Source organism: Panicum virgatum, chromosome 9N (assembly GCF_016808335.1).
Source record: "Panicum virgatum strain AP13 chromosome 9N, P.virgatum_v5, whole genome shotgun sequence".
In the NCBI taxonomy this organism is placed as follows: Eukaryota; Viridiplantae; Streptophyta; class Magnoliopsida; order Poales; family Poaceae; genus Panicum; species Panicum virgatum.
Window position 1 is genome coordinate 12,989,161 of NC_053153.1, and position 27,794 is coordinate 13,016,954.

The 27,794-nt window shown below is 43.4% G+C and overlaps 1 protein-coding gene across 1 annotated transcript; it reads right to left on the bottom strand.

Moving 5' to 3' along the window:
* Positions 1-26,966, bottom strand: LOC120687802 (protein SABRE-like). The gene is given in 24 exon segments (XM_039969821.1): positions 1-639; positions 736-1,102; positions 2,057-2,224; positions 2,301-2,657; positions 4,038-4,220; positions 4,517-4,615; positions 4,755-4,827; positions 5,023-5,156; positions 6,031-6,255; positions 6,408-6,660; positions 8,589-8,707; positions 8,822-9,178; positions 11,973-12,073; positions 12,234-14,055; positions 15,004-16,363; positions 16,365-16,927; positions 17,706-17,957; positions 18,034-18,111; positions 18,197-18,370; positions 22,900-23,122; positions 23,422-23,687; positions 24,381-24,641; positions 25,317-25,428; positions 26,668-26,966. Coding segments are annotated over 24 exon segments (7,716 nt in total). The 5' UTR covers positions 26,739-26,966; the 3' UTR covers positions 1-541.
* Between the last annotated feature and the right edge of the window lie 828 nt (positions 26,967-27,794).

Consider the following 27,794-nt stretch of genomic DNA (forward strand, 5'->3'; position numbering starts at 1 on the left):
TGCACCGATAATTTTTTTTATACAAGTTAACTCTTGAAAAGGTCTTGTATCGTTTCCAAGATAGCAAGACTATCAAAAGAGAGTTTCAGTTTTGGAAATAGAACCATCAAAAAGGAATGGAGCGAGTACTAGTACTACACGTTTACCATTAAATATACATGTATACTAGTTCCGAAGTACAAAGTGAATGCCTCGTGCCATGACTTAGGGGTTTCGTTTTCTACGAGCACGAGGCGGCCTTTTATTAATTTACATGGCCATATAATTAGGGATACAATGCCTATCCGCTATATATGACACATCTTGATGTTTTGATGGTACATCTGATTGCTAACTAGTAACTACACACGCGGACACGCTACACAAATTCCTACACTACACCCTGCCTATATGTACAAGGGGTTCGCCATGCGCCTGGGGGCAAGCAGACAGCTCCTCCACACAGTTGGAAGGGCTATACCGAGATTGTCCTTGCCCCAATTATATCTTGTCCACCTAACGTAGAAGCTGAAAACAGCATCAACCATCTACCAGCATGGTTTTACTGCTCATGGAAGTCCTCATATGATGACCTGGAGGAATCACTTTGATATGGTGTTGTTTCCCGCGGACTAGATGGCAGTGAATCTTGCAATGGTCCTAAGGTGAAAACCAAAAGAAATCGTCAGTCCTACAAAGTGTGGATTTACACTTGTGCTCAAGTAGTGAACCAAAGTATCAATATGGCAGGAATACCAGAGCTCTTTTGCCCTCTTGGACGGAATTTTCTTCGTATGAGCTTCTTGGCCTTTGTAATTGTAAGCTGCCTCGCAAAAGGATACTCGCCATCACTCTCGCTCCATTCATCATGATATTCATCATTATGTCCATCACCTCGCATTGTCCGAATCACAAAGGCCTTTGCCTTGCGGCGTTGTGTATTGAAAAGCCCTCTAATTGAGGTGACAAATCCATCACCTGCACCATCACCTGGCCTCTTCAACCATGAAGCTGTTAATTGATCAGGTCTTCCATGATGATCAACATCACTATCACTCAAATTTAGATCGTTTTCCGGGATACCACCCTCAAGAATTTCCCTATGGTTGCTAAACTTCTTCCCCTGCTCAAATGGAAACCATCAGTTACCCTTTCTGATTGAAATAAAGTAAGTATTGGGGAAGGGCTTCCCCTCAAAACATGTGGATGCTGGTTTGACAGTAGATGAACATGATTATTCTCAATCTGTTCAATAAACTATTAAACAAAATTACCAGACAGATTGGAATTATATGTTCCAAGAAATTCAAACAAAAAAGGGGCCATGTGATTCCCATAACTTGTAACACTACCAAGTATCAACTAAAAGAACAGGAACCAACATTGTATATTAGCACGGTCGCTTTATGTTACAGTTAAGAGTGCGGATGTAATCTAGTATCGTAAGTGTGTATGTGTGCTTGTGCTGTGAGAGCTCTCCTACCCTTTTTCACTCTTCTTAATACAAAGATACACAGCTCTCCTGCATGTTCGAGAAAAAATTGTATATTGGCCCAAGCAGCACTCCACAGTTATGGGGTAAAGGTAATTTTTTTATTTTTGAAAATACAAACGCAAAAGTAAAGGTAAATTTCAGGGGCAGCAGTAAAGTTTGCAGAAAGAGAAAACCCACATAGAAATTAGCTGCATTGGGAGCTGAACCTTAACTGTGTTAGGAGTCAACATTCAAAGACTATTGATTAATGTATCAGTGGGATGCAATTGGGTACCCAATGGTGTTTTATGGTCAACTAAATAATTGAGATGGCATGCCATCCTATTTCTCCTCCTAAATTAATTACGCACAATGCCATCCTAGTTCATTTTATCAAGTTTTTGGGTCAACCCAATAACCCAAAATAAATATAATTTGTATCCCTAGGTATCAGACTCCAAAAGCACAGAAACAACCAAGCAGAACATAATTCGGCTTTTGACCCAATAAAAAGTGGAGATAAAGTGGACCTAGAATATGATACAGCCTAAGCACTGAGCACAGATTTTGTAAAAATGAAGTGGTGCACACCCAGAAACTTGCCTGCATTCCAGTCACTGATTTCAAAACTCCCCAGATGATGTGTTTCTTGACTCGAGAAAATAGTCGCCTCCATGTACCAGTAAATTCTGACTTGTGGAAAGTGTCCATAAGCAGCCTTAAGTCATTAATAGCAAGCCTTGATCCCTCGTACGTAACAAGAAGTTCAACCTACAGCATCATCAACATTTAAGTAAGACAAACCAAAATAATTGTTATACAACCTCTGGATGCAGCGTGATGATACCTGGCTGATCTTGATGTTACGAAATTCCATCGATTTCCGAGCTCGTGTCTTCTTTTCATCATTATTTGACTTCCCAACTTTCTTTTCCTCATGAGAGAGACGGCCAGACTTGGCAGGCTTAGAATCTTTTGTTTTACTTCTCCACATATCAGTTCCCGCAATAGGATTCTCTGACACAGAATTGTTCACATCTCCTTTTGATGAAACAGCTGAAGAGTTCACGAGTGATACCACGTCACTAATTGCGACACTCTCTGCCGCACTTTCATCCCAAGTCCTTTCAAATGAAGATGACCGGCGCAACTCTTGATGCGAACCGCATACCATATTTGCTTTTATACTCTGAAATTTCGAAACCTGTGTGCGGATAAGCGTTAAGATAGTTTGTTTATACTGCAATATACTCACCAACATTAACTACTACCATCTTCAGACTAAATCATTAGGTCTCAAAGTTTAAAGGAGACATTGCAATCCTTACTCTGAAAGAGTGAAAGACTTCTATATAACACATCACATCAAATGTAGACATTTAATAGAAAGCGGAAAATTAATCCGCCTGATCTTTTTTTAATCTCTACTCCCCTCCATTCTCTTTTGATAGTCCTATTTCCAAAATTCAAATATTCTCAAATGATAGTCCTATTTGCTGTTGATAAGTACCATGGCAATAAATGGCACCAGTAACGAGAAGTTTCTAGCAAAGATATTGGGGGACTAGCAAAAAGTCTTGTGTTACATTAATTAGATAATAAGCAAGGTTACTTTTCGTTGGTCATTGTGCCAAGGTGAAATAGGACTATCAATAGAGAATGGAGGGAGTAATGCATAGGAGAGTTGCATATCTTTGTATTATAGGAGGGATCCCACGATGACGAGCAGTGTGAAGGACCACAACAGATGGCTCGAATGACAGCAGGACATGACCATGTTGGGTGGCAGCAGAAGAGCAGTGCTAAGTCTGCAACTGGTGGACATAAACAAAGGAGACCCGCAATGGAAGATATTTCATAAGCAGCAGAAGGGGGTCCACGACAGTCGGATCCCTGATGGGGATCATGACGAATCAACTATGTGCCGTTGACGGATGATGACAAGCTGCACGTGAATGGCAGTAAGCCATGAGAGATGGCGCAGTGCAATCTCAATGCGTGATGGGAATCAAAGGGCCACGGTAGAGGATGCGCAACAGGAAATGGAGGGAACAGTGCCACGATAGACAGTATGGAGATGTCCAGACAGTGGCATTATCCCATGACGAGCAGGTAGGATAATTGGGGCCCACCAGAAAAAAAGTGTACCAACAGCTGGAGATCTGGCCGAAATGAGGCCATCTTGGGGATCCTGGTCAATAAGGCCCACAGCCCAGCAACAATTGAAACCACGAAAAAAGCTACACAAAGCAGATTGATGATGAGGCAGCTGAATCACAAACTTGTGATACCATGTTACAAATAATAGGGACTCGATTGGATGATTGTATTGGCCCAAATAAGGCACTCCCTGCATTTTCAAATATATATTTCTGAACCAGCTAGCTTGTCCTAAACATAAAAAAAAAAGGGCGTACCCAGTGCCGTAGGCTTCCCGCACTGTGCGGGGTCTGGGGAAGGGTTGTTTTTAAGCCCCAAGCCTTACCCACACAAATGTGCAGAGGCTGGGGCTCGATAGCTTGTCCTAAACATCATATATTAAAAAAAATGGAGGGACTCTATTGTATTGTTCCAGTTGACTCACCTGTGAGTTGTCACTGTGTAAGCCTTGCCAACTCGAGATATTTGTTGACGTAGATACAATTGCACCTGATTTCCCAGGAAGCTCATGTTCTCTGACAGAATAGCTGCTAGTAGCAGCATCAACACCAGAAGAGAGCCTTCTTGTTCTTCGAGGTCCAGTTGATGTTGAAACTCTCCAAACTTCCTTTTCTCCCAATAAAAAAATATGGGAAATAAGGACTTAGGACAAAGCAATGAAAAAAAAATGGAACAGGATCTGCTTGGGTGGCCTCTGGTTTCTGTGTGGCTCCATGGTGCAATGGGACGCAATCGGAGAAGCTCACTTTTGAGAAGCCCATTTCAAAAGATGACAACTTTTTAAACAAAAAATAGACAGCTTCTGAAAGGGGCTCCTCAAATGCAGGTTTATTTGATTGGCTCCCAATTCATAAGTTAAGCGGGAGCTAGTAGAAGCCAAACAAATAGGGCCTTGCAGCTTACCTGCCGTCGCTGCGAATCATCTTCTTCAGGAAAGAAGTAATCCCACATCATTCTATACATTGCTTCAGACAGATATATTCTTAATGGGTATATTTCTACCTGAAAAAATGTAAGGAGTTGGTATGAAAAGAACAGAGCTAGTAAAGCAAGAGTGTAGACACTAGACAGTTAACAATTTTCAGTAGAATCATGAAATATTTAGAGCTCAAAATTGACCATTTTGACTAGCTAAACCAACCTGAAAGAGCTCAAGTGGAGAATTTCCATCCTTAGGAGCACCTTGCTTGGCATCCACACGGAGCATGTTAATTCTGTAAAAGAATCCAATCAATCATCATTAAATGGAATATCATTTTTAAGTTGACCTCACTGTGAACTTAAGACATTACAAAGAAAAAGAACAACACGGCTTATAAACATGTTCCACAGAATTTTCAACACTTATTAAATATCAACAGAACAGTTTGAAAAGTGACCAAGGAGATGAAATGAAAACTAGTTCTTACTTTCCAGGAGGTGTGTTCCAGGCAGACAATAATGTATCACATTTTGCATTGGCCATGCAATTCCTCACAACAAAGTATTTAGTTGTAAACCGAGCAATGCCTATATCTTTGTAATCCCGATCAAAATCGCACACCTGCAAAATATAAATAGGTTCTATCATTGAACCACAAAATGATTATGCAATAGAAATAATTCTTCAAACCTCAAGGAAAGTTAGTGAAAGCAATGTGGATTGCGTGGAATAATTGCTTGATTAAGGTTTAGCAGAGGTGTTACATATATAGGCAGGCCCTAGAGAGGTTTATAGAATATACCAATCAGGGATCCCCTGCCATCCTAATTAGCTGGGCTCAGCACAATAGCCGGCCCTAGTCCTGGCGCAATACACACCTGGGACCCTCACGAACACACACATATACATTGTCTAACAGTTAGTTATATAGGTGCAGACTCATCCACAAATGATGATGGGCCAATTGCATTTTTGCCACCGTTTTGAATCGTTATTGTGGGTTTGCCACTAAAAATGACAAAACAGCATATTTACCACTAGAAGTGTCGGTCAACAATTAAACATGGACTGCTTAAGGGGCTAACGCCACGAACATGACACAAATGCCCCTCTTCTAAAATCAATTTTCTGGGTTTTTTTATTGTAGATAAATTGCTGTGTCAGACTCTATACATTGTGTTACCACTTAGCAGAGTCCTGTGTTCTTAATAAATATTTTTCGCACCAATGGATACCTAACTGAAGTTTGAAACTGGTGGCAAATGGACCTAATGGGAGGGGGTTTCTATGGCAATTTTGCAGTTTTTTAATGGCAAATCCTAGTTTGAGGGTTAAAGTAGTGGCAAATATGCAATTTGCGCAATGATAAAACCTCAATGAAAGCCAATAAGAAGTGAAATCACAATGAACTGGTAAGCGAGAAAAGAAGCAGACAAAAAGATCAGAAGAATTGCAAATAAATAGTTGCTAGAAAGATTGAGCAATGAGCACACACCATATCATTGATCTCAGCTTCCGCAAAAGTGTTTCCATCTGCGAGCATGCTCCATACAACCTTGCTAATTTTCATTGAAATCCGCATGGCACAAGAAGGGGTTTTATTCTTCTCTTTCTCCGTCAAGCGTGATTGTGCAGCCTTATGAAGTGCTTCCCTTAATGCTGAAGATGCAGATTTTCGAGATGTCTCTAGGTTTTTAAAATCCCTATGCAGTCCTGCCACCTGATTACAGTACAGCATGGCTCAAAGCTTGTACTTGATTATTCTAAAATTAAATTAGTTGAGTTGCTACAGAAATAAAGTGGTTTACTGAAAAATGCAGAAAATATGAAACCAATGATTTTGATACATGATGTACAAAGTCAAGGTTTTACCAATGAAGTTTTCCCGCAGTTGATCATCCATAAACAATCACCCTTTTCTAAAGAATGTAACTGATCTGTTCCCTTATCCCAATTTCCAGTGAGAGACCTTATATCATCAAGCAATAACTTCCTTTCCCTGTCCTTCTGTTCAAGGTTAATTTTCGCAAGCTCCACTTCTTGTACTCCATCAGGCACCACCTCATCAGTCTCTTCTTCAATATCTTCATCATCTGATGGATACTTAAGACTGTTTCTCCTAGGCCTGCCAGGAATTTAATTAGGATGAGTTTAGTTCAACATGTTGTGTAAAAAGAGGGAGAAACTTAAAAGGGTAATAATATAAGAACACACATATATATGTATCTTCACTAATCAGGATTTACGCTCCACAGCATGATGATTGCCATGGGCAGCCCATCCATCTACATGTGCTGGCATGCAAGACCAATACCCAGAACTGGTAAATTAAACAATGTAAGCACACATTGGCACAGTTCTTTAAACAAGTGATATCTCATCTGATTGGGCTGTCACAACTCATAATCAGTCCTCTTCATTTCTTAGTACCTTTCATAGTCACCCTGGTGACCTTCATCACGAAAGCGGCATAACAACTCAAACCTACGAATCACTGATACATCAAGGAGGGCGCTGTACCCATATCCGATACGCGTATCGGGAAGTATCGGAAAAGTAAGATTTAAAAATAAAAAAAAGCTAATTCGTGATACACCATCGATACTGCGGGGATATGCTGTCGTCGATACTTTGGCCCAACAATACCTCCTATCAAAGCTCAACACATATGGCCCATCCAAATCCTAGCACATGCTCAGCAGTCAACACGCCCAGGCAGGCGTCCTCACGTGTCCAGGCTCATGTGCCGCCGCAGCCACCCGCCCGCCTTCTGCTAAGAACACCACCGCTGCGATCTGAAGCTGCAAGAGCATGAAGCGCACGACATCGCCTCGTGAAATGCAGGAGCGTCATGAAGCACATCAGCCATTGGGAGTTCGCCAGTTTGGGACATCGAACTCTAAGATCACAGCTGCTTCTTCACTGGGAAGGTCAAGGTACTTTGGACGATGAGACAAGACGAGTGATGTTGCCAATCGATTCTCTTGCTGGCTACTTGCTGGAATTGCTAGTTTGTCTCTTCCTTGCCTTCTCTTGTTGAATGGTCCAGACATGAAGGATGTGGGAGGAAGATGAATGGAAACTTGTGTCTATTATTCGAATGGTTATATTCATTGAAGATTTGTTAATGTCATTAATTTTTATATATATACATTTTATATATATGGTGTATCCTTATTTTTCCACTCTAGCTGTATAGCCGTATTGGTGATACATAGACTCAAACCCCTCATGTTATCTCCAGCAGCTAGAGCTCGTAAACGGCAACCCATGTAATTAGCCTCATCCATGCTGTAAAGATTAAACACTGGTCTTAAACTGCCCTCCTACGTCTCCCAAAGCAAACCACACGCCCTCTTTCGACATCATCACCTACTTATACAAAAATCTACACCTAGATAGAAGTCATAATAACATGAAGCGTTCAGTACGAAGTTGCGTGAGTCATGTTAACCACCTAAATCAGCCTCATTCATTGCACAGCCACTGGGGGAAACAATAGCAAAGCCCAAATGCTCAATTTCGATACCACTGAATAACACTAGTTCCGGAACATATAATCGTGCGCGAGTGAGCCCGCCACCGAAGCCTGCCCAGGGTCAGGAACCTCAGCAGCGCACTGCTTTGGCAGCCTGGGGCTCTCCGCCAACCATTGCACGGGGAGGTGGACACATAAATGTGGCACCTAGGGTTCAACCCCTAGGTCGGTCGATACTGGGTGCTCTAGCATTGAGCAACATGCTCACCCACAAGAACGCTAATTCACATGCTAGTCTAGAGGAAATGCATGCTCACTTGGAACAAAGCATGTCTAGTTAACCAAACTAAATCTACTCCCGCATGCTAGATGACAGAATTTCAAACAATGCCTGCTGGAAGCATGTTGATTCCAAAACTGTACTTTTGTTACTGATATTAAACCTACAAAGTAATATCCATGTTCTAATAAATATCAATTACTGAGAGAGCTAGCATAAACCATTTGACCAAACTGTGAAGGTAACAAATATGAGAAAACAAAAAATGAATTCACTAAACTCAAAAAAGGCTCACTTGGGAAGTCTTGCTAATAGAAGATTCCTAAGCACATCGAACATCACTTGAAATTGGCGTGAAGTCATCGTTGCAGTAATGTCTGGAGAATTAAAGCATAGCTCCTTTAATGGCTTAACCTGGATCACAAAATATGATATTAGTTGACCATCACAATAAAATAATTTCATGTAAAAAATTTAGCTTTCCAAGTACATTCCACACAAACACATAGGTGTCAGGGTCTAACTTACCCTCAAGTCTGCAGTTCCACCTTTGTGTCTAGTATAACGGAAGTACATTTGACAAGGCATAAATACTCTCTCCAACAAGGCACCTGTGCGCTTCAATTTCTCAGAGCTACCTAGAATCCGTGGAAGCCACTGCAGGCCAGCACCAGGGTCTACATCAGTGGGTGCCACATGAGCTTGGACATCTTTAAGCATCACAGAGACTTCATTTTTGTTCCAGGTCATTTCCGGTTGCAACTCAAGAATATGTAGGCTGCTTGTTTCCAATGCTTGCTCTAGCATTTCTTTGCCAACATGAACAATTGAATGAAATGAACGTGCCAGCACACGACCACTGGCTGCAGCAAGTAAAAACCTTCCCTGGTACATACAGAATTTAGACTTAGTTCCTGTAGAATAATAGGATTGGTGTAATTGATGGATTGTATTAGCCTGAGCCTTGGGGCTGAATATATAGGGGTACATGACTTGGAGGGCAAGAAGTCTCTCCTACAGATCTGGTAGGATACGGATACAATCCTAATCTACCTAATATAGAGATATCCCTAATATACTCTAACATCCCCCCACAGTCACAACGGTCAGTGCGCCGCAGATGTTGTGGCTGGAGTGGAAAACCACAAGGTTGCTCAAGCAGATGATAGCCCTTTGTGCCGATGTCGAGGTAGCCGAGGTGAGGACGAGTAGCCATGGTCGATGATGCCGTACGTAGAGTAGCCGTGGTCGACGTAGCTATGTCGAGGTTGCCGAAGACAAGGTAGCCGCACATTAAGCCGCGGGCGCACGAGGAGGCGCCATGGTGGTGGCGTAATGGAGAAGACGCCAGAGACGAAGATGGCGACGCATCGAGGCAATCGTAGAGGGAGCGATGCCGAAGTCGAAGCAGTCAGGCCATCGGGCGACACATGCCCGAGCTTGCCAGGCTCGGGAATGCATCGGGGACGATGGGCACGCACTGGTATTGCCAATACCGAACGTGCAAGGGAGGATGCACAACCAGATGCCGTCACCGAGGGGGACCAGCAGAGAAGGCCTCCATGGCGGTCGCAGGCGCAGAAAAAGGCGAGGTAGAAGATGCCAAAGCCTGCTGTTGCTGGAATAGACGAAGTAGTCGGGGACGAGATGGCGACGCTGGCGACGTGGTTGTGCTAGACGAAGCGAGGAGGGGAACCCAGATTTTCCAGCACAAGGCCGAATGATCCGGTTGACGCGACGGCGGCGCTCGAAAGAGACGGCGAAGAACTCGTACAGCTTGACGAAGACAATGCGCGGGGCGCGCAGCGACGAGTCCACGATGAGGTCGGGGACGTGGTCGACGGCGGTAAGGAAGCAACGGCGGAGAAGACCACGGGGTGACACCACTGCTGCCCGAAGAGGCAATGCAGCGGCAGCCCTACGTGCTCGGTGAAGGGCGCGCTCGACGAGGACGGACGTCACGGGAGCCGGGTGGATCGCGCACATCGGCTGATCAGACCGAGTAGCGTGAGGCGAGACGACGATGGGCGAAGTCGGCGAAGGCGTCCCAATCGGTGAAGACAAAGACAAGCCGGCGAGGGTTGACGTGCGAACGAAGCGGCGAGGAGGACGGTGCAGATGGGCGTCCCCTAGGGCGCCGTCCATGTCACCATGTCGCATGTCGAAGGTGAAGAAGAGGCCGGTGAAGTCGATGCCGACGTCGAAGTAGAGGCGCGAGGTCGACGGGCGGTGGACGACTCAATCTCGATCAGTGATCGAGTGAAAAATCAGAGAAACTAACCAAAAATAAACCAGCAGCAGTTTCTCGTGTAGAACTGTCGGGGTGCGCTTAACACCTCACCCACCTCATCTTTTCTCCTCTCGGCACAACACGCCAGCACAGTCATCTTGTGCGCGCACGTGAGAGAGAGAACAGAGGGGGGGGGGCACCTGCGGTCGAGAAGGAGGGGAAGGGCACCGGGGAGGAGTCGGCGCCGACAGTAGATCCCCGCCAGGGTGGAGTCGCCGTGAGGCGGCGGATCCCGCCTGGAGGGAGTTCCCCAGGCCCTGGGGAGGAGGAGCATGGCCAGCCGCGGCCGCGGTTGCCGACAGGCCAAGGCCCGGCGGAGTGGAGGCAGCTTGGCGCACGGCGTGGAGTGGAGGGGTAGATGGACGGAGCGGAGCGGGTTCGCCGTCGTTGGAGGAGACCGGCGCGGATCCACCAAAGGAGGCGGGAGCGACGGAGCCAGCTCGCCGGCGGCGGATTCCGCCAAGAGAGAAGTAGGAGGAGGGAGGCCAAGGCCCGCTCGCCGACGACGACACCCGGGTGAGTTCATCACGATTTGTTGCTGCTCGACGACGACTGCGGCAGATCAAATCGATCTACCGCGACACCTAGAGGACCAGCAGATCCTCGATCTGCCGTGGAGGGGGTGGAGGGCGCCCCCCCCCCCCTGCGGAGATCGACATCTCGCCGGGGGGGCTAGGGGACCGTCGCGGGGGCTTGCTGGTGGCGAGCCAGGGACGGCCAGCGGCGCCTGGAGGACGAGGGCGCCGGGGAGCAGTGGAAAACTAGAGTTTGAGGCCTAGGGTTAGAACCCAAACTCGTGATACCATGTAGAATAATAGGATTGGTGTAATTGATGGATTGTATTAGCCTGAGCCTTGGGGCTAAATATATAGTGGTACATGACTTGGAGGGCAAGAAGCCTCTCCTACAGATCTGGTAGGATACGGATACAATCCTAATCTACCTAATATAGAGATATCCCTAATATACTCTAACAGTTCCAGATATGTAAGGTTTCAACTCCCTATCTAAATAATGTCATTTTTTACCCTAGGGCTGGTTCCTGAGTGGTTTGCTCATTTTGGCAACTGTGATCACTGGGTTTGCATTTATGGCAATAAAATTGTAGCCAGTAGAACAGATGCAAGCTGAAACTAGTTATTGTGATTGTTGACATGGAAAAATGACTCATTAAACAAGTCTACAGGAGAAACTGAATCAAGGTTAAGATTAAAAATTGGACTGTTCTCCAATTTTAAAATCTTGAAATACTTGGAAGGCACGACATAGATCACCTACACAAACTACATGGTATTATTCCATATTACAAAGTACATAAGAAACTAGTTAATAATTGAAATTCACCAAGTGAGAACAAAAGAAACTTGAGCCATTTCCACAATAACTTACATTTGCCTCTTCAGAGTGTAGGTTGAATTGGGGTGTGTAAACATTAACCATATACTGGGGTGTTCCCCCCTTATCCAAATCATAAAAAATGTCATGCTTCACTGCATTGAGAGTACAAGCTCAAGGTCAAATAACAAACCTCAGAATAATTTAAGATAATTCGACAATTTTTAGCTTTCACTGGACTCAGGCAGAAGTAAGATGACCACAAGTTGCAACTTGTGGTGCATCATGAAAAACAAATTGCAAGAATAAGCATACCATCCTTATCAGAGGAGCAATTGGCTTTACTATGAAATGGGGAAGATGAACCTGAAGCATTCACATGTTGTACTGATGGAGAACCCGCATGTATGGAAGAGCTGGCATCTTGCACAAATTTAGAGCCCTCAGCATTCCTTTCCTCAATCATCTTTCTTTGTGCATATTGTCGTGAAGGAGAGGGTTCTGGAGTCTCAAATGCTTTGGAAATTCCTCCAACCCATGACCAAACTGCATCACGGTTCTCAAGAGTCCATAAAATCTTAAGGCCATAAACAAATACTCTTTGGCAATTGTCTGCAAGCACCACATTAAAATCATCTTCATCATCACTGGGCTCAGATAAAGTGTGGTCACTTTCACTGTCATCCTCAAACTCAGACCTAACATATGTTATCTCAAGACTCCTACCAGTATCCTGCCATCCCACAAGTCTTTCAGGATCTGCCTTACGAGTTTGCTTTCTTATCGTGAAATAATCCGAAGATAAGAGGAAGCCATCCTCGTGTTTTTCTTGGAAATTGCCCATGCTACATCTGTCGTGAATAAATTTACCCGGTGAATGTTGGACACTAGTCCTTAATTTGGATACATTTTCAACTGAAGACAGGTTGCTATCTCGCATCAGATAAACCTCTGGCCTGTGAAGATCCAGACCACGATAAACAAGGTCCAGCGATTCACGCTTACAATCAAATGTGTACTGCTGTTTACCTCGACTGTAACATAACTCATACTTCAAATTTGACATCTTAAGCGTCAAGCCACGAGCAGGGTCATCCTCCGGATATAAAGTTACATGTCTTATGCAACAGGGAGTAGCATCAATACGAAAAAAGAATTCAACCAAAACTTTGTCCAGTGAGAGGTTACCAGATCTAGCAGCCCGAGGAATTCCAAAACGACGCCATCTAGAGAAAGAACGAAGTTTGTGAGGGGGGCTGTAATTTAAGCTCCACCACTTGAAAACCCAAGCAAGGTCATGAGCTCCAAGGTTCATGGTAGGGAATTCATCATCAGCTGTTTTGCAAGAACTGCCAGATGTGGTCCCATGGACCAGTGAGTTATTTCCATAAAAGGGAAATGATGGGCCATTACCAGATTGCAATGGTCTAAGGGAGAAGTTCCACCTAAGAGAGAGATAAGTAGATCGAAATGGATCATAAACTTTCTTTCGTGGCTCCCCCTCAACAGGGAGGGCATGCAAATAATGATTCAATGGATTCCCAGATTCGCATTGCCAATCAATAACCACATTTAAGGAGAATAAAGGAGCATATATAAAAGGTCCGGGCACACCAGATGGTCGTGTTAACCTGCAGTTCTTCGTAATACTATCTATGCTGCTGATGTACATCTTGAATTCTTTAGCAGAAACATCCACATGACCATCAGTTTGCTGGATCTCCATGTATTCAGAAACAATCTGGAGTTTTTCCACACGCTCATAAGGATTAGTTGTCGCAAGGAATTTCCATTTGGTCTCGTTGAAATACAAAACTATCTTTCCGTGCAAGTAGTATCTCATGTCATCCCACCATGGTAAGCTGCGCTCCTTTTTGGGTGGTTGGACTGCTGGAGTAGAACTAGCCCTTTTGCTAAGATTAGCTCTCCGCAGGGCTACTTGAAATGCATAACTTATATCAGCGAAAGATGGCTCATAACCAACTCCAAAAGATATCTCTCCCTTCTGGAAATAGATAGGTAAATTAGTGTACATTTTCATTGCTGGAGTAGTACCACTGGCAGAACGTAGCATCGTGACCTTTTGCCACCTTCCAATATATACATCTTGGTGTATTTGGGGTTGAAAACATGTTGCCTGAAAGTAGACAGAGGAAGAAAAACGAGTATGGGGATGTATCTAAAATAGTAAAATCATGTGTTCTTTATAAAAAAAAAAACTCAATTTTGAATTTAGATAACTTAAGTTTTCGTTATCATCGATAACCATTATTGAATGAACAAAAACTGATTTTCAAAACAAAATGTTCAAGGATACGGTTAACAGTTACAAGCAAACAGTATGAGCACAGAATTTTCTTCGTGACTATTATATTATGTGTGCATATGCGTGTAATACTACACGTACCCAGTGCAGAGAGCTCCCGCTCTGTGCGGGGTCTGGATAAGGGTGTCAATGGCAAGCCTTACCCTCGCCTGTGCAATGCGGGGAGACCACGACTCGATGTGTGCAATACTACAATATCAGAATATCCAAATCTGCCAAACTGAGAAGCAAGTCATACTCAAAGTTGTCACGTTTGTAGTTCATTATTTATATACGTCTTAAATTCCATCTGACATAGACAGAACAGCTAGTATACCTGTTTTCAATGTAAGGCATGGCCACTGCTGATGACAATAATTCTGGTCAGCACTATTTAATATTGGGTGTCCAGTACTAGTTGTCAGTCTTACTGCAGTGACCAGTCCAAGTCTAACTACCAGCTGAGGCACAGTTCCTCCATTCTGGAGAGGGGGCTCCACATAGCAGCTGAATTGGGGATCAATCTGCTTTCTGGCGAAACTGACTAATAACTAGATAAACAGCATACCCATTCCCCTTCTAAATTTGTATGCATGAGCATTGCGCCAAATTGAAGGAATACTAATATGTGCAAGATCAACCTAAATCATACATCTAGAATGCGTCAGGCGGTGTAACTTAGAACAGTTTTGTGTTTTGTGAAAGCAAATACTCTCACTTTACAAATCTTTTAAAAACTCATTAGTTCTAACATAAAGGAAAGAATGCAACAGAACTGACCTGCTGGGCAAGCACAACACGGCCTTGACATTTTGCACTGAGCGAGGAAAATAATGGAGAAGTATAGTCTCTCAACTGTACAACCAAGGACCCAGCAAGGACACAAACATCACTACCATACAACCGAGAGAATGGTATGTTTTGCTCCTGACAGACAGGGTCAAGCCCCTTTATAAATTCAACCATTTCTACCTCTCCACCATCTATTCTGGTCAAAGTAACATCCAGTTCTGAAGCACAAAGTGAAAGAAGAGAAGCTCTTCGCGAGCTTGGTTTGAATCCAGCTTGAAAACCTTCTGAACACGCTCCAGAACCTTCTGCAGGTACCATGTTCTGACAAGCCACATAATATGAACGAAATGTTTGCTTATGGATTTCTTCCTGAAATCTTTGAATAGCTGCGGGGTCATGCATTCCAACTTCAACGCCATCATAGAGAATTTTTCTCTCAGAGCTGCGATTGTTTGGGTCTACACTTCCTGATATAGCTTCATCAAGAAATTTCAACCTAACACCTAGCTCACAAACTTTGTTCTTCATCAAATGGTAATGTTCATCGAGCCAACCTTGGATGGGCTCTTCCTCTATATCTGCAGTCAGTTTACGCAATACAAACTTCACAGATCCAACTTTGGATGCCCCAGAATTAACCTTTTTTGATTTTTCTTTACCATCAGTACATAGTAAACTTCTTTTGGCAGATGAGACAAGCTTTAGTGCACGAAGCATATCTTCAACAGCATCCTCTATGGCACGCAATGGCAACCTGTAAGACATGCAAATATGGACATCTAGCCCTTGAACAACCCAATCTCTTTTTGGTGATGGTTCAACCTTTGTGTCAAGTAAACTTCCATTGCTGAAGGGAATACATGATACCTGGATGCGGGTGCTCTTTAGAACTCTAGAACCATTAAAGCTAAGAGACAGACCCTCAGACAGTACACCTATCTTGGCATTTTCGGTAAAGATGGATTGTACATGCATGTTTGCTTCAACACCATCTGCAAGTTCTGCAGATACCCTTAACACATCCACATCAATGGCAAAAATTGATCCTTTTCTGTTAGATTTCTGAGTTTTAATTGAACCAGCAGTCATGTTGCCATGTTCATTTGCTTTGCTATTGGCGACTTCAGTATTGAACAGCTTTTCAGAATTCTGAAACTTGTTATGATGTAGGAAATGCTTAAAGCGGATGAAGGTCTCATATAGTGCTAAATGAGCATCAGGTTCCCATCTCAGATTAAGGTCTGTAGCACTGAAGAGGAAGCAAACAGCAGCTTCTGTATGGCCACTGGATCGGCGAACGATTTTAGCATTCTGCATATCTAGTAAAGTTAGTCTGACACCAGAACTATGATCCATCAGCAGAAACACTAACAATTACTCGACCACCTTGCGAGCCATAGTTCACACGCTTCGGATCATCAATTGCCATATTTACTATGTTTGCATCACCACAGTAAGAAATAGAGAATTTCTGAAGACTTATTTTCAATATTTTCACACCTTTCAATTTCTTGTCCCCTCTATGCTTCAAATTCTTTTCTTTGACATTTCCACCAGATGGCTGAAGACTCTTAAATAGAGTCCTAAACGACATCAAACTAAGTACAAGTGATTCCAAATGTTTGAAGTCAAATTTCACTTCTATGTCACTAGTATCGATGGACAAAACAAGTGCATGCCTACTAGTTTCAATCATATCTTGGACGTCACTTTCCCTGTATCCCCAGTCAAGGCTCACCCGAGCGATATGCATTAGGGAACCAGAGTAAGTATCCACACCAAATCTGCTTTCCTTCAAGAACTGTCTATATTCTTCCTCCATGTGCACCAGCAGTTCACCAAGTTCTGTGTGTATCTGAATCCCCTTGCTTGCAATATTATTTGCAAACAAATGTAATGACTGGGAACAAGCCTGAATTATAAAGGGAACATATCAAACTACAAGTCAAAGGATGATGCTTACACTTAGCAGGAGGTAAAGGATCAATGCATTTGTAAAGTCTAGAACATAGCATTAACAAATAATAACTAAATTACCAAGCAAAATTAGCTCAGAAGAATATGCATTCATATTCCAACCACTAAGTGCTACTCCAAAATATAGTAGAAGGCAGATGAGAAAAGAAAGTGATCGCTAGAAACCATAATGAGAGCTATTCCACAATACCCACACTAGAAGCTTTAGTCACACACTCACACCTCGACAAACTTCTACTTTGCTTTCAAATGGCACACGACCAGCACATGTATTTAAAATGAACTCAACCAACCAAAAGTACGTACCTTTGTACCCAATATGAAGGGCAGCTGCACGCCTTTGTATTAGATAAGAAAAGACCAGTCCCATGCATCACCCCAAAGGGCAAGGCTCAAACTCAAGAACACACACACTAAAACACTAGCACTCAGCAGGAAGTCCTCGCCACAATTTTTTGCAATGTGTTAAGTCTGTCTAGGTCAATACATACTGTAGGCCCATATATATCATTTCTAATGGACAGTAATCATCTCCTCACAAATAATTCAAAGATAACAAAAGGCATCAGCAGCACACAATGTTTCAATAGGGAAATGTTATTTGTAATCAGCACAAGTCATTTACACAAGAGAACTATTCAACATGTCATGTCCCACCCAAAAACATTCATAAACATAATAGGCCTTATTCTTAAGATGACCTAGGAACTTACATGATACAATGCCAATCCATTAATATTGTAAAGCATGACAGCCGTTTCCGGAGCAGCGACTGTGCAAGTCCACAAAATTGGCTTGAACTCCTTTTTCTGAGAAATTTCTTGATTGGGGTCTCTCTTAGAAAGTTTCATTCCTCTGGATCTCAAAGAATGAAGCCGCAACCATGGCATCAGCCTGCTTAACATAACATTGCACTGCGTCCCCCCAAGCTTGGCATCGATCTCAGCTCTGATTGGAAGAAATGGCTAAAAGAAAAGACAGACTTTAAGGCTCTAAAAGGTGATCACTTATTATAAACCAACTAATGTGTAGGATACTTACATCCACAGGGACATCCAAAGAAGCAATGGTGACGACTTTAAGAACTTCCAACAGAGAGCTAGAGCCTTCTCTAACTAACTGAAAGAAACAAAGTAAAATTTTATTGATTAAAAAATAGCTACTGATAATTACAAGAATAAAAGGTATCACGAGAGAAAATTACATGAACTTCACTCAGATCAATTTGAACATCGAAGTGTGGTGTAGCTTCTTCTAAATCATCCTGTGGTAGGGACTTTGCACAAGTAAACTGGATCCCTGTAATGTTGTTGTCAACACTAAGTCCTTCTTGCAGGTGCCTGAACTTCACATCAAGTTTCGGCACACTGAAGCTAACCTTACAAAGAACAAACACAATATTTAGCAATATTTTTCACTTTTCAGGAAAAGCAGGGTAGGGAGTGTTAGAGTATATATATGTGTCAAGGGTAGTTTAGTCACTTCACATATTCTAGGGTTTGGGGTCTCCTCTTGTATATATAGCCCTTTGGGCATATCTCAATACATCTAACATTTCAGCCTCCATTCCTATCGTAACATGCTATCAGAGCTCTAGGTTTCGATCCGTCCACCACCCTCGTCATCCCGCTGCGCTGCCCCTGGGAGCATCGATCTTGCTCCTGGGGGCGGCAACCCTCAGCCCCAAACCCATTTCCCTTTAGTTCGAACAGCAGCAGCAGAGAGCAGGTACCCTTTTTTTTTTCCTCGTCGGGTGCCGTCGCCGTCAGTCCGCCGGCCGCCGTCGCGGCCGCCTCACATCCGCCCGTCGCGGATCCGTCGTCGCGCTGCCCGCTGCGGCTGTCGTCGCCATCCATGGCCGCCCGTGGAGCTCCAGAGTCGTCGCAGCAGCAGTAGCAGCCACCCCTCCGTCCCGGCCGGCCGCCGTCGTCGCGCGCCGCCATCCTTTGTCCTCGCGGTCGGCGCAGCCCGTCGCTGCCGCCGTCCGCCCGTCGCCGCCTCTGTCCGCGCCGGATCTGCAAGTCGCGGATCCGGCCGCCCCACCGTCGTCCCGTCGCCGCTCCGCCTCCTCCGCCGGCGCATCATCTCCGCCCCATCACGGCCCGTCCTGCCGCCGCTCCGCCTCCTCTGCCGGCCGTCCATTGCGGCTGTTGGCCGTCGATCTGCTGCAGCCATGAGCCTCTTCCCAGTGGTGATATTTTCCCTCCTCTGCTCGTCTCCTCTCTTCCAATTAGTCACATCCTTTGCTGTAGCTTCGTGCTGCTTATTTGGGAGAGAACAGAGGAAGGGATTATCTGTCATCTTTGCTAGGAAGGGATTATCTGTCATCTTTGCTACTGCTTTGCTCTCATGTGGCCTCTAATTTCAGTAGCAGTGGTTCAAGCTTCTTGTTTCCTTGTCCTGCCTCTCATGGTTGTGCGGTTGCAATATGCTCCAATTTCTTGCTTGGGCTGTGTTGTCATCTTCAAGTAGCAAGTTATCTTGTGCAATCAGTGATCTTCCACCATGTCATTGCAAACTGCTGCTATCTGTCTGTGTGTGCGACTGTGCTGCTCTGCTCATCTTTTGCTTATGCCTGCTGCTATCTATCTGCTGCTTGCTTAGTATCTTAACCCTGCTATTAGCATCTTGCTATTGGTCTGCTGCTGTCTTAATCATATTTTGTCACACATATATTTCTCCACTGTGTTCAATCCAAGTCCACATACACTCATTCAGTTCGTCAAAGCCGTGTATGTCCACAATTTCATTGTCAGTCAGCCAATATCTTCTTTTTATTTTATGGTTAGCTGAGTCCCGTCGATTTAGCTAATCACATCATCGTTGTTGATGCGACCTTTGCCCTCTTGGTCCCTTTCGGAGCCGTTTTGCTCCACATCATGACCAATGGCCATTTATTTGTCGTCATCATCATGTCATCTCGCTCACTGTCTGCCGTCTTGCAGCAGTGAACTCTCTCCTCTCCGTTTGGCTGGTTTGACACATATTGTCAAGTTCAAGTCTCCAAAGCAAGGCTCATGTTTGAGGAGTTGAAGTACTGATTTGTGAAGACTTGAGGTATTCGCTGAAGTACGGTTGTGAAGGCAATACCCTCTTGTGGAGGAGATTATCTACATCGACAAGTTCAAGAGTTGCACGCTTTGATGACATCTTTTCATTTTGGACTTTGGATGTATCATTTTCTTTTTGTTGAGTCTAGTGCTTAGTATCAACTCTCCAAATGCAACGACATTGCATTCACGTTGCATTTGAGAGGGGGTGTTAGAGTATATATATGTGTCAAGGGTAGTTTAGTCACTTCACATATTCTAGGGTTTGGGGTCTCCACTTGTATATATAGCCCTTTGGGCATATCTCAATACATCTAACATTTCAGCCTCCATTCCTATCGTAACAGGGAGAACATAAGTGGGTACAAAGGCATGACACTGGTCACCAAACATGTCATTTTGAACATCGACGTAGCCTTAAAAAAGAATATAGCTTTGACTTTTGACCAGTAAGTTTTACAGCAGTGTATCTATACACAATACAGTATCTGACACCCTCAAACTGTTAGGTGCTTGGTTGAGGAGCCAACTGGAACGGAGCTATCCCATTCCTCGTTTGGTTCAAGAGCGCTGGACGGAGCCATCCCAGATGAGGAATATTCACCTAAGATTTGGGATGCCTCCGCTCCAAAATACTCAAATGGAGCCATCCCATTTGCACGACACGAGACGCCGTGAAACAGGCGAGAGGGCGAGCGCCAGCCCGACCTTGATGAAGCGAGGGTCAGGGCGCGGCCAAGCGATTCCGGCGAGGCCAAGCAGCTCCAGCAAAGGCTACGGCGAGCCGCAGCGGCTGGAAAGCGACGGCGCAGGGGCGGCGGCCGCGACTGAGCAAGCGGCGGCGCGGGGCCACGGCCACGAATGCTAGCTCAAGCAGTGGCGGATGCAGGCAGCCGGGCAAGGGCGGCGGATGCGGGCGAGCCCAGCGGATGCCAAGCTCGACGCAGGTGGAGCTCTTCGCAGAGGCGGAGCTCGAGCGGCACCTCATGCAGCGCCAACGGCGGAGCCAAGCGAGCGCGGGGGAGGAAGGCCAGCGGCGCAGGAAGGCCCGGCCGCACGGCCGGGGGGGGGGGCGTGGGAGGTGGAGCTCGAGCTCCTGCGGTAGAAGAGATAGAGGAGAGGATTGGGTGAATGACAATGCGGGTCCCATATAATAGTGGTTTAACAGAGTTGTAGTAATGCTGCATTCCCCGTACCTCGAACCAAACAACAATCCCCTAAACCAAACACATAGCATAGAATCAACTCGTTCCTAAAATTGGGAACGGAACCATTCCATTCTACCTCGCTCTTCAACCAAATGCTACCTTAATAAAGGAACAAGTCTAATTAGCACCCAAAAAAAAGTGGAACGGAACCATTCCATTCTACCTCACTCTTCAACCAAACGCTACCTTAATAAAGGAACAAGTCTAATTAGCACCCAAAAAAAAGGTCTTGCCTGGGTTTGAAAACCTACCCTCAACTTCAGAACCAGGTATCTGACACCCTCAACCTCCTAGAAAGACACAAAATACACTACCATATAAGTCACTTCAAGTTGGACATATCCCCCACCACCACCCTACAAGTTAAATAATTGGCTCATAGGGTATGTTTGCGATTTTGCCAAAAAAAATCATTGTGGTTTTTTCTGATGTGGCATCCAATAGACAAGTATGTGTTCCTGGGCATCCAAATCAATAAAATAACAAATTTGAAAATCGTGGAATAGACCATTAGATTGTGCAGGAAAATGTCACTTTCCTGTGCAATCTGCCAAATTTTGTGCATGGTCAATATCGAATTGTTCAGATTAGCATGCCATACTGCCATGTCATTCATGTTGCCCTAGTATGACACCACATCAACTAACTAAAATCGATTGAAGGGCGCCCTTTCTGTTTTCATCAATGAGTGACTCCTTTTCTGGTTATTCCTCACTTCACTTGCCATTTGCATAGGTCAGTGTTAATTTGGGTCCCACTCCCACCGTCCCAAGCATCAAAGACAAAGCTACACATTTCATATATCTATATATAAACATTTATAAATATACTAATATCAAAGTTTGAAAACTCTGACTGATGTATGCCTAAAAGAACATTTATGATGTATGAAACTACAGCAACCAATTTGCAACAGATAAAAATGGTAGTACATTAAGCTATTTTGATGGCCAGCAGAAATATGTAAATTGCAACTCACATATTGGAGAACATCAGTACGAAAGTACCAAAAATTCATAAGACAGAGACAGGCAATGATAAGCCAGAGGAACCAACACATTTTGCTAACAATAAACAAACCTAAGACCAACAACCTAAGCTTACCTTGTGCCTTCAAAACATCAATAAGACTCTGTATATCAAGCTATAGGCTTAATTTCACCAGAACGAGGTTGAGTTAATTGATTTATGATTTATGCTATGGTGGCTATATTAACTAATCAAGCTGATTAAACTGTAAAGTTAGGCAAAATTTTAACTGCAAACCAAAATCATAAAGTCTTGAAAAAAGAATAGCCAAGATCCAATCCCGAATACATTGTGGACTAGATGATTAACCACCTTTCATGCAAGTGTGCTCAGATTACTAATGCAGATAAACAGTAATTCAACTACACAGCTATCGCCAACAAATACAGGTCTCAAGCGTTCCAACAACCTAACCTGGTATATAAGAATATTTGCAATGATTAGATATGTGTACCATAGAGAGGAGAAAATAAAGCAGTTCTAATATGAATTTCACATCGCGTGAAATGCAGCAAAATTGGTACATGGCCAACACGAAAATTTAGTAATCGTAACGAAAGACCATAACAGCTTTTCACATAGATAAGATGTTTCCAACTCAAACATTTGGGTAAACCAACCTTATCCGGAAATGTGAGCATTTGTTTCTTTAACGCTGGTAGAATGGATTTGCTTTTGGTTGTCTGTTTGATTGCTGAAGTTTCCATGATAGCATCTCCAGTGTTTGAAGAGAAAGTATTATATTCCGGAACTGTATGCTTCTTGCGAAACATCCTTTCATCAATGTTTGCAACAACATGCCCACATTTCAATTCCAGGTTAATGATTTTGATGCCTTTCTCCCTGATAAAAAACTAACAAGTAGTAAATACACACACCAAAAATTAATACTATTAGAACATCAAATTATTATGACATGGAACACTTCTGGGCAATCAAATATGCAATCTGTGTGCCATAAGTGATACCAATTTTTGATTGAATTATCCTACTGCTTCAAAAAAACAGAAACTAATTCAAGAATACAATGCAAGATCCCAGACATGTTAGATGATTTTACAGTAGAGTGATTTGTATGTTACAAATCACTCTACTGTATAAGATTCACCCGATCAATTCACAAGAGCAGAAAAAGAACTCACTTTTCATGAGCAAAATCACAAGTAACCAACAAATCTTCACAAAAAAATGGGGCCAAGCTTTTCTCCGAGTTAGATACAGAAGCTTGATCAGACTGGAAAGCATCAAGCAGATTACAACTGCCCATCGGATCAGAAGCCAATCCTAAATCTCCCAAGTGTACATTCAAAGGTAAAAGATGCAACTTGACACCAAGAATATGGTTAGGTCCAGCAACTTTGAACGTATCCACCGTTAATTCTTTGATGTCAACAGCACCTCTTGGTACCTAAGAGGGAAAAACATAAGTAGCAGCATGGAACAGGCATCCCATATATGAGGATACAGATTATTTGAAAACTACAGTGCTTCCAGACAAGCGATCAACAAAACTACATATGTATATACAGTTATGCACACACCAATCGCATCAATATGGTTGGGTAATGTGTTCTGCTAGATGCTTTTCACAAGAATTTTGCACATAGAACACAGATCACAAGAACTATGCAAATTGTTTAAACAGATATTGTGCAGAATGCTAGCGCTGTAGCGCAAACAAATAAATTCTGAGAAAAATTGATTGACACTACAAGCATAGCATATGAGAGGTGCTTAGACATAAAAAGTCTTTCCATTGATCTACACAGCACAATATCTTATGCAACATGTAGAGAAAAAGCAAGGTACTTCTGTCCTGTTTCTTGTCTTTTTTTTCTGCAGATAGATTTGCATGCAATAATTTGCAAGGATATCATGATAGATTAGTCCTGCAACAGAGCACAAATTTTATCTTCACACGCATTGAAGGGATCAAACTATCTAGTACCCAAAAAAACATTGTTGCATTATTACTGACTTTTCTGGCAATTTCTAGGTATAGCCATACCTCTCGAGGCTCCATAAACACAAAAATAACATGATTTTTCATGTGCAAACCAAATTTTAGCTTATACAAAATTATGAAGACAGTTTAAATTACCTTGATTATCAAATCTGTCACAGAAACTGATAAAAGTCTCGCCATGCTTGATGTGACCAGCCATTTCCCTTTTCCTGTAGACCGAGGCCTTGCTGACTTTCTTACCTTTATGTTTTGTGATGATGATCTAGTTACAATTTCAAGATCATTTATAAGCAATTGCAATTTTGGATCCTTGGAGATAAAACCAAAACTTAGTTTGACCAGTGACTTGCGGAAACTTAGTTTTATTTCACCAATTGAAACAGATTCAACTGAACCCTGATAAGTTGGATAGTATGAGCAAATGGATTAGCAAGGAAGAACAAAATCGAAGCAGAAATATAACTGAAGGCATAATTATTCAACACAACATGGATGGTTGAGTCTTAAAAACATCAATATTGCATAGCAGAAAAAAATATTGTGATCAGATTCTCCATATCTACTGAAAGCAGAAAATAAGCAACATGAAAAGCACCACAATTACAGGGTAAGTGTTTCAAATGTTAACGTATAAAACTGCTCCCCAATCATCACCAATAATTGCAACTGCGAAAGCAGGGGCAGAGGGAGGGAGGAGCTGACGGGCCAAGACCCCCCTTGCCTCGTAGATATACAAAATTTCACAAATTTGTTGGGAAAATGATTTTATCCCTCCAATAGTTTATTTATTAGCACTGGGGCCACCTCATGAATATTTTCAGGCTCCACCCAGTGCAAGCCATTTTTTTTTGCTGTACATAGCAATAATAGCTGCTTGAAAACTATAATGAAGTGTGTGACAGTCCACAATAAAGTAGCAACAAGAAAGTTCCAGAACCGCCCGGAAAAAAAAAAGAACACAAAAGGCACCAAGCAAATTGTTACTAATAAAATGAATTGAAAAACAAAGTATTGACAAACATAAACTTCTTATAGCTCTAGGGCCTCAACAGCATGCGATGAAAGACAAACCTTATGAAATTTTATTGTCACATCCCGCAAGCAATTGAACCCAGCAACTCGAAACCCAACAGAAGCTGTGAGCACACGGCTCAAGAACCAAGCTAGCAATCTTGCAGCAAATCTGCAAAGAAGAAAACACATATCAACGCTGCAAAGAAACTTCACCATAAAAATATTTACAGTAAAACATGAAAGTGTTAGCATGATATCACATATGTTTGTAATGGCATCACTTGGGGAGGTAAGACATTCGATTTAATGGCATAGTTCTCTCTTTGAATGATCAATTTTCGAGGGGTATTATTAATAGTAATGTGTTAAAGTGTTACATTGAACAATCAAAATGTGTTTATTCATGTCTCAATGACCAGTCAAATTTCCATTGCAAAGTGGCAGAAATATAGAGCTTCACCCAGCATGAATAATTCATTGACACAAAAATCAAAACCTCAGATTTAAGTTTCCAGGTTTACCCACGATGTGACATCAGAACAGCAAGTGGCAACATTGAATCTAGAACATAACAATAGCATGCAATAACAAGAAAGAAAATTAAGCTAATCCAATCTCTATATAAAACTAAGCTATGCCAATCTCTCCATATAAAACCATAATTTTAACTATGTGACCATGAATCCATAATACTATGCTGCACAAAAGAGAAGGAAAATGGACAATAGAACACACTAGAACACATTGCAATTATAGTAGTCAGGTGAAATTAGGCTAAACTAGAAGAACAAATTTAACGGTTCCAAACAGAACAACACTCACTGGAATGACCATCCAATAAGCATGATTGAAGGCTTAAAGCAACTGTTGTGTCATGTCAGATGATCATGGCACAGGCCACAACGATGATTAAGCTTGCCAGCTCAATTATTGTATCATGATTACATACACCCCTAATCTGAACCGTATTTCGCTACAAAATTGTTCCAGAACAATTGGGCCTGCTCAAACACAAAAGACCCAAGGACGATTCCAGCAAAAACCCACCCAAGTTCCAGCACAAGCAGCTCCTGTCCAAAAAAAAAACTGCAAAGCCCTGCCACCACCACTGCTGGAAGCAGTATACTGAGACCACGGAAGTAGAGCCACTGCAGTTTCCAAGCGCCAGTTGACATCACCAAAAACCGCAATTCACCACCGCCCGCGGAACCCCCATCGCCCGGAAGTAGTGGCAGTGGCACGCACCCCCTGGCCTCGCGGGCCGTGGAGGCAGGATCCCACCACCGTCTCCAGCAACCCCGCCGCCCGTCAAGTCCAAAAACCAGGCAGCACCTCCGCTAGATCCTACTGTCCTACTGGGGCTCCCAGCGCTCGCGCAGAGGCAGGGAGGGGGGCAGAGGGGGCTTACGTGAAGACGACCCATCCGACGACGGAGACGGCGAGGAACATCGAGAAGAACTTGACCGGTGAGGACGCCATGGCCGCCCCCACACTCGCGAGTCCGCCGGATCCGCGTCACGCCGCCCGGATCCGGTCCGGTGCGGGCGCCGACATGTGTCCTCCCTCGAACCCTAGCCTCGGGGGCGCTCGGCCCGCGGCGCGCGAGGGCGGCGGCGGGCGACCTCGCTCGGGGGAGACGAGTCGAGGCGAGATGCAGCTGTGCTGTCGCCGCCTTGGGGGAATTGTATCAGGGACTGTCTCAGAAGTCAGAGCGAGGGATGGTTGCAAGGGGAGTAGAGAGAAGCCTTGGGCTTTTCGGCTTTCGTGACTTCCGAAGACGGGCAACGGTCTCTGAAAACGAATTCTCGGCGAGGGCGAAAAATGGATAGAGGCATAGAGCAGGATGAATTCATTCAGTAGTGCAAGAGAAAGATTAAAAAAAAGTATGATTGCTGACTTACTGTTCAATAGAAGATTGGCAACAGAGATTGCGATCAAGCCGGAGAGGGCTCAGGTTTCAAATACAGACGGTAAATATTGTATTAATATATTAACAGTTGAGATTTGATAGTTAAAACTCGACGGGTATAATGGTCCAACAGTATTTCAAAGTATTTCATTAAGAGGAAGCAACCGGCTTTCCGGTGAACATCGTCATTGTACAATCCTATATGCGATAAGGGGTGAGAAAAGAACTCAAATATCATGGTACAAACGGATTACAAATTTTTTTTTGCACGAATCGGGAGTCCAAGTTCCGAGCAATGGGTTCACAACCGAACGTCCCGTCACTAGGCTATTAGCCCTTCACGTCGAGATTTGATAATCAAGTACTATATCATGTGTTCTTATCGATTATTACGAGTGATGTACTCTTCACTAAGAGTTCGGTATAAGTGAGATTAGGCTCAGTGGTAGAACAAACCAAACATAAAAACTAATTTATTGTTAAAAATTAATAAGACCGTTAATTATAATTTTGTGGAAACTAGATTGCACGTAAAGACTCATCGCATATATAGTTTTACATGCGTTTATCATTTTGAGATATTTAACTCCTTACGTCTATTTCTTTGTAATGTTGGCAATTAGATC